Source organism: Sinocyclocheilus rhinocerous, unplaced genomic scaffold, assembly GCF_001515625.1.
Source record: "Sinocyclocheilus rhinocerous isolate Xijiao unplaced genomic scaffold, SAMN03320098_v1.1 scaffold374, whole genome shotgun sequence".
Taxonomy (NCBI): domain Eukaryota; kingdom Metazoa; phylum Chordata; class Actinopteri; order Cypriniformes; family Cyprinidae; genus Sinocyclocheilus; species Sinocyclocheilus rhinocerous.
Genome location: NW_015628519.1, coordinates 811,392 through 819,403, shown reverse-complemented (window position 1 = coordinate 819,403; position 8,012 = coordinate 811,392). Strand labels below are relative to the sequence as shown.

At 35.6% G+C, this 8,012-nt stretch overlaps 1 protein-coding gene across 3 annotated transcripts in view; it reads left to right on the top strand.

Moving 5' to 3' along the window:
- The first annotated feature begins 1,109 nt into the window (after positions 1-1,109).
- Positions 1,110-8,012, top strand: part of LOC107737875 (SWI/SNF-related matrix-associated actin-dependent regulator of chromatin subfamily B member 1-A-like) — a 13,055-nt gene continuing 6,152 nt past the window's right edge. Inside the window, exons 1-6 of one of the 3 annotated variants that reach the window (XM_016549514.1) lie at positions 1,110-1,235; positions 2,599-2,710; positions 2,831-2,939; positions 3,332-3,469; positions 5,047-5,174; positions 5,337-5,503. In XM_016549514.1, coding sequence (XP_016405000.1) covers positions 1,110-1,235; positions 2,599-2,710; positions 2,831-2,939; positions 3,332-3,469; positions 5,047-5,174; positions 5,337-5,503 — 780 coding nt within the window. Of the gene's footprint in view, positions 1,236-2,598; positions 2,715-2,783; positions 2,940-3,331; positions 3,470-5,046; positions 5,175-5,336; positions 5,504-8,012 lie in introns of all 3 variants that reach the window. The other 2 variants (XM_016549516.1, XM_016549515.1) reach the window with 2 other exon arrangements.

The following is an 8,012-nucleotide window of genomic DNA, read 5'->3' as shown; positions in this document are numbered from 1 at the left end:
GAAGGACACCAAAGAATGCAATTAAACTGCTTCAGGAGGAGTATTTCACTGTGAATCTGATTGGTAATGACTGATTATTAATGTTCCAAGCCAAAGGATAATGTGAAGTTTAATGCAGCATGTTTAATGAAAATATGTGTTTGCGTTGATGAAGGGAGTTCAGGCTGTGCCCTGTGTTAATGGTTTAGATCAGTGAGTATGTCAGCAGCTTCTGTCTGACAGGGGCATGTTTCAGGTGCATTTAAAGTGCTGCAGATGTAAGAGTTTCACCACCTTTTTAGGAAATAACACCACAGGAATGTAGAATGAGCAAATTTCTTCTTTCTAATGGAGATGTCACACCTGATTACCATTTTAAAAGGTCTGTTTTTATGTCTGTTCTCTTTAATCGCAAACTGATTACCATAGTCACATAATTGCAAATAAATTTAAATAATTTGGAGTTAGTTCATATGACTCAGGGATCTCATGCAGATGTTCTTTAGTGAAACCCTGGTGGGATTAATGGCTAATGCTGGTTTAATTGTAGTTAATTTTTTTAGCAGCATAATACTTATTTGTCTTTCTTACAGCTTTGTGTTTTGGCTCACACTGAAATATAGTTCTTATTGTCTTAAGAAGCTTCTCCCATCTTGGATCATTTTTTTATGTCCATAAGTTTATTAACATTGAACTGAATTAGCCAATTGAATATTGATTAAATAAACTATCACACAACTTGAGGCCATGACTGGATAAATGACATATTTGAAGAAGCACAGAAGAAATGCTTATTAAAAAAAAAAAAGTTGTTTCTACTTTTAAACAATTAAAAACAATTTTATAAAAATAAACATTGACTTTTTATTGCATATTGCATTACTGGTAAAGCATACGCCGCTATTGGCAAACAAATGATGACTATAAGATGTAAACTGTATATAAAATATACAGCAAATATACTAGCCCAGTTAGGCCTATTCTAAAGTTATTACAACTGCTTTTTAATAGGATTCCTAGTGTATATTGTAGTATAGTGAGGTGCCCTCCAACGGAAGGCATTTCTGCACGCCTGCAGCGTGGCGCCCCAGTGCAAGAGCGTTTCCCACTTCGCCGCTTCCTTTATACGCATGCGCGCTGTCGCTCATTGTATGTGTTCGCATTTCGCAAAGATGGCGTTGAGTAAAACATTTGGACAAAAACCAATAAAATTTCAACTCGAGCAAGATGGGGATTTTTACATGATAGGTTCAGAGGTATGTTTTCTGTCTCACAGAGACTTACGCGTATGTTTACATCTGATATGCGTTAATGTAGCCATCATATTAACACTATAATATCATCTTCGACTTCTCTTTGTTGGTTGTTGCCTGTTAAAGATGCTGTTATCTCCATATCGTCGTAATAAATTAATTATTAAATGATCGATGGAGCTTGCAAGCATCACCGTTCCTCTGTAAAGTGAAGTACTGATCTTAAAGTCAGATATAATGTGCGATTTTATATTCAGGGAAAACAAGTTGGCATATAATGTTGTATTATTGCAGTTTGTCATTTAAATGTACCATAAACATGTTAAATGGATAGTTCACACAGAAAATAACATTTCTGTCATTATTTACCCATTCTCGTGTTGTTCCAAACCGTTATGATATTGTTTCTTCCATTGTAACACAAAAGGAGATGACAGCCTCAGTTTCCATCCACTTTCATTGCATCTGGGTTCACAGTGAAAGTGAATGGTGACCGAGATCATTATGCCTCCATTTATGTACCGGAAAAAAAAAAGAAAATTCATACTAGTTTTGAACAACATGATAGTATGTAAATGACTGAAAAACTCTTTTGACTTAAACATTAGGCACCACAGGTTTAAGTATATATCACCTTCACCACTGGTTGATTATTCACAGTACATTTAAGACATTAAGACTTTTTTTATTATTATTTTGTATAGCCAGGTTCAAAATTCTTGTTTCATTAGCGTTAACAGTTTTCACAATGTTTTTTGTGCTTTTATCATTCCATAAATCTGAAAAATGCTGTCAAAAAATCCCCATGTTTTTAGGAGTTAAATCTTATATAAACCAGTTAAATAATATATGAACAAACTAGGGCTGTGCATCAAGGCTGGCAGTCATGCATATGTTCTGGAACAGAGTAATATCGCGTCCATATCGCAGGCTTTGCGATTAGGAAATCGCAACGTCTCAAATCGCGATTTCGATTCGATTTCGATTAATCGCACAGCCCTAAAACAAACCTCTCTGTAAAAACCTTCAGAATATAGACAGGAATACAATTATAAAGTTTGCTGTATGTAAGTGCCACAGAGGTATATATATTTGTGACTTAATGCAGGATAAAAAAAAAAACTTAATCTTAAGAAAACTACTTTTATAGATATGTGTTGAAATTAATGCAAATAGATACATTCAAATACATGAAGTGTAATAAAATAAACTACTACTAAATCCACTAGTCTGACAAAAGGACTTTTTTTTAAACTAAAACTAAACTAAAAAAAGCCCAAAATCTCAAAAGTGTCCAGTGCTTAGAAAAAAAAAACCAGATTGGTTTTAAGATTTTTTTTCTTCTTTGCTTGATCTTGCTCTTTAGGTTGGAAACTACCTGCGTATGTTCAGAGGCTCTCTGTATAAGCGGTACCCGTCACTATGGAGACGTCTCGCATCCGTGGAGGAGAGGAAAAAGATTGTAGCATCATCACACGGTAAGTGATTCCTTTCCTTTTAAATTGTCTTAGTTCCTTGTCATAGTCTCCTAGTCCTGCTTCTGGACAGCAGTTTGTGCAGTGTTCTTTTTGTGTTAGATCACGGTTACACAAATTTAGCCACCAGTGTGACCCTGCTGAAGGCGTCTGAATGTGAGGAGATCTTCGAGGGGAATGATGAGAAGTACAAGGCAGTGTCCATCAGCACAGAGCCTCCGGCATACCTCAGGTAAGGAGTCCGGTGATTTGCGTTGATGTTATATAGAAGTCAAAATGCAAAACAAGAAAATAATACAAATATAATAAGTACAGCACAATGTAGTGGGGTTGTTTTTATTACATATATGGACACTTCCAAGCTGTTTTGTGAATGGCAATGACAATTTTTTAATATACATTTTTGAGCAGTGTATTCTATATAATCTCTTGATCTAGGAATAAATTATTTAGATAAAGATAATTTATTGTTTTAAAATACTTTTGAGTGATTTTTTGTTTCCATTTAATTCAAGGACTATTTCAGCTTTTTTTTTTTTTGCCAGTGTGAAGCTATTTGCGTACTATGTATGTAGCCTAAAAAGATTCTTTTGGAGTTTGTTGTAACTCTGTATGTGAATTTAGGGAGCAAAAGGCAAAGAGGAACAGTCAGTGGGTGCCCACCCTGCCCAACAGCTCCCACCACCTAGACGCAGTGCCTTGTTCCACCACTATCAACAGAAACCGAATGGGACGTGACAAGAAAAGAACCTTTCCATTATGGTGAGATGAGTAATGAGAGGTTTTTTTTTGTGGCTTTTCGTCCATGTCTATTAGCTTTAAAAACATACACTGCCATTGAAAAGTTTGGGGTGCGTAGGCTTTTTAGGAAATTAGTACTTTTATTCAGAAAGGCCACATTAAAATTTTTTACAATTTGTATTTCACATTAATACTGTATATTAATATTAAGCTTCACAACTGTTTTTAACATAATAAGAAGTAATAATAAGAAATGTGTCTTGAGAACCAAATCAGCATAAATAAATGATTTCTGAATGATCATGTGACACTGAAGACTGAAATATTAGCTGTGGAAAATTAATCTTTGGCATGACAAGAATAAATTACATTTTCAATTCTATTAAAATATAGCTAAATTTGTTGTTTTAAATTTGAATAGTATTTAACAATATTACAATTTTTACTGTATTTTGATTAAATAAATGCAGCCTTCTGGTATTCATAAGAGACTTACCGACCCCAAAGTTTTGATTGGTAATTTTTGATCTAAATGTTGATAAAATTACATTTTAACAGTCTTTACAATCTTTCCCTTCTGAGAAAACAGCGCAAAATTATTTATGGCCTAATTTTGTCTGATATGATGCTGCTAGAATGAAAATGCCCCTCTTCTGCTTCTGTATGAAATATTTCAGTAGGAACGAAAATGAGCTCATCAAGCTCATTTGACGGGGTCTTTAAACATTTCTTAAGTTAGACCTGTCAGCAATCATCAGTATGTTACTCAATATAAATGCAATTAAGAAATGTAAAACTCTGGGTAAACATTTAGGCCACGGTTGATTGCAACGGTTGATTGTTATCAGGGCAATATCAGACTAGAGGATGTTTATTAAGGAACAAAACCACATTTCCGCTACATACTTCCCATGACTGGGTTGTTTTGGGTCAGCAGATGAAGCAATAGTTCAAAACACTGGCTTGGTTTTGCTAAGAGTTTTTTTTTTTTTTCAGGTTATGTTGTTTATAGCTGACAGAATCTTTTCTGATTATGTTATGAAAAGCAAATACTCTTGATAGGCTCACTTTTCTCTCTTCCTTCTTCCTGACCTCCCACACGAGTAGATAACCTGATGCTCAGAAAGTCCCCATTTTAAGACAAACAAAAATTAGCCAGATGCATTTGTGGTTTTAGGTCCTCAATTGACCCTTCATCATCTTATGCCAAGTAGATGTCCTCCTGGGATTTTTAGCTGTTTGCGATATTGTCAACACTTCCTTCTGAAGGCTTTGGTAAATGTCAGTGATTGGCTTTAATGAGACAGTTCAGACTGGAATGCCGCCAACCAGCTGTTGGTTTCAAGCACTGCTCCAGTGTGTTCAAAACAACTTCGTTCTGCTGTCATTAGTTACAAGACAAGCATTTTAAATCCCTCACATAATCACATATGTAGGTTGTTAAATATCGGGCATTTGTTGTGTCAGAAAAGGGCAGGACATGAAGGAAAAATGTAGGCTGTTGTTCAGAATGTGCAGTTTAACACCACATGTTGCGCACATGGTGCTAATTAACGATAGAGTGTGTTTATGGGTCTCTGTTTTTCTTCAATGCATAGTTTCGATGACCACGACCCTGCAGTGATCCACGAAAATGCTTCCCAGGCAGAGGTCCTAGTGCCTATCCGCCTTGACATGGAGATTGATGGGCAGAAGCTCAGAGATGCCTTCACCTGGAACATGAACGGTGAGGTGGAAAAAATATAGAAAATTTGTTGTATTTCAGAAAACTCCAGACATTGTAAGAAATGTCACATAATGCATAAGAAAAGCAAAGACATACAAGCCTCATTTGTGCTAAACACATTTAAGCACAGAAGTGTTACTCTGTCTGCTTTTGCATCTCCAGAGAAACTTATGACTCCAGAGATGTTTGCTGAGATCCTGTGTGATGACCTGGACTTGAATCCTCTTGCCTTCGTCCCTGCCATCGCCTCGGCCATTAGACAGCAGATCGAGTCTTACCCTACCGACAGCATTCTGGATGAGCAGACGGACCAGAGAGTCATCATTAAGGTGTGTTTGACAATGCTATCCAGAAGCAAAGAAGGGTTCTTTCTGATCATCTTGGATTTGGATCTATTTAGCTTGACATTTCATGTCAACAGGGGCGGACTTACCCATTAGGCAAAGGTAGGCGACCGCCTTGGGCCCCCAAAAGCCAAGGGCCCCCTAAAATGCTTTTCATATAGGATATGCGCATTAAGCGCGGACACGCGAACGTTTGCAGTTTACGGTGGTTGATCCCACGACATCCGTCCGAGTCTGTGGCGCCTGCAGGTGTACGGCTGCACTGTGAGTATCATGAGCGCTCAGACTGACCTGAGATTCGCTCCACAAACATTTCAGCAGTTATTATAGGCCTGTGTGTCCCGTATTTCTGTCGACTGAACCCATGCCGTTAATTATGAATTTATCAGTCTTTTGCATGTCAAAGTCAATTTCTGCATAGAAATAGCCTATTACGCCAAATAGAAGCAGAAAATCACGCTATACGCACTTTCATGAGATCGGGTTAGACTACAACAATGAATTTGTTGACTATTTTACAAATGAGAATACAACGAATTCATGACCATGTTTACATTCAAGCTACCCGTAACATTTATAGTGAAAAGTTCTTTAAAAGCGTCTGGAAAGCAATAAAGTCATTTTAAAGCTGTTTTTTAAAGCATTTGCTGCATGGATAAAAAATATAAATAATTAACAAAATTGCGTTGCAGCAAATCCTTTAAATTTTAAGGTATTCAGAACAGAGCAACATAAAAACCAGAAAAAGCAGCTACACAATTATAGGACAAAGTTTTACATATATGCCATTATAATTAGGCCTAGTGTTTTATTTTTTAACTGTACGGAATTATAAAATAAAACGCAAATTATAATCAGGCCTTCCATCAATTATAGTGATGAAAAAATGACTCGCCATCTCCCCTAATTGGATGTGCCTTTAGAGAGAAATGCACGGATTACATAATGAAAGAGGTTTTTTTTATGGAGTCTATTTTCGATTTGAATTATTTCGTTTTAAAGTAGTAATTTAAAGCTTTCTATATATTTTGATCATGTCTGAGTTTAGGTTCATCATTGTGAAGCGCTCCTGTTCAAGCCCGAGACGGCAGAAAGCGTTTGTTTTCTTTATTTTATAAAAGCACAACGTTTTGTTGATATTGTGAGTGCACACAAATAAAACTAGACCCTTTACAGTTTAGAATGATGTATTATTCTTACCTTTATGAGCAAAAATGACTGCGTATTTTAAGTTGCTTCCACTATAAGAAAAAAATGCAAGTGATGGCTCTGGCACCTCCATGTGCTGCAGAGCGTGCTTCAGCTTCAACTCTCCGCTCAAACGATTGGATATGCGTCTAACAGCGCACATTTATATAGGTTAAACATTTAAACTAACATTGTGATATACTTGAACTGTTTTATATATAGATTTTATTTTAGGCAAGACCTGATGATTTGAGAAGGCTAAATTGATCAAACATAGGCTATAGGCTATGATCAATTCACTGTCTGCCGCTGGCCGTTACTTAAAAAAAAAACAAAAAAAAAACTTACATTTAACGAACAAAAAAATACTCCCAATGTTTCTCTAAATTTACTTTATAAAAAAACGAAACGAAATATAATCACTTTTCCATTACATACAAAACTGAACTATTTTAATAGCTGAAACAGTAGTATAAGCTTTTTTTGGGAAAAGGGGACAAAAGACGGGCTAAATCCACTTCATCCAACCTGTTTTGTTCTCATCTGTGAGCATGCTCTTGATATATGTATTTTAGGTGTGTAAATGTATAATTGCCTTTTCATCATTTTTTCAGTTTTATTTAAATTTGTAGTTAAAACAACTAAAAATAAATGTATTTTAAAGTTTAGAATTAGACAGCCTTTGCACACAGGCTTACGCTGAAAACAACAAAATGGAACCTCAAGGTTGATCTAGGAAAACGTGTGCAAATGTATAGGGCCTCATTCCTATATTTTGCCTGGGGCCCCCAATTCACTAAATCCGCCCCTGAAAACACCCACAAAGTAGGTTTAAGTTTGCATTTTCTTCAGTCACTGCACTGGCTATAATTATAACCCTAAAATCAGGATTGGGCATGAAATAATATCTTGTATGTGAAAACAGGCTGAGAATTAAACAAGTAGTTCTAATCTGGCTTAGAGGAAGACAGGAGTCATGTCTTTGTGGCAATTTTTCTGCTGATTAAGAGTAAATACAAGACTTCTGCACCTTACAAACACTTTTTAAAAGCAAAAATGCTTCGAAAGGCATCATGTTTTGTGCAAACAGCCATTATTTTTGGAATCAGCGCCTCAAATAATAAGAAACTAGTATTGGAAATCATTCCGGAAATATGATACACACTGAAAAAAATTATACTAAATTTTTTTAAGGTAAGTGGTTGCAAACAATTTATTTTAGCTACATTTAATTAAAAAAATATTTTAAATGTTGAAAGTCAACTAAATTTGTTTATTTAAATGTAGCTAAAATTAATTGATTGCA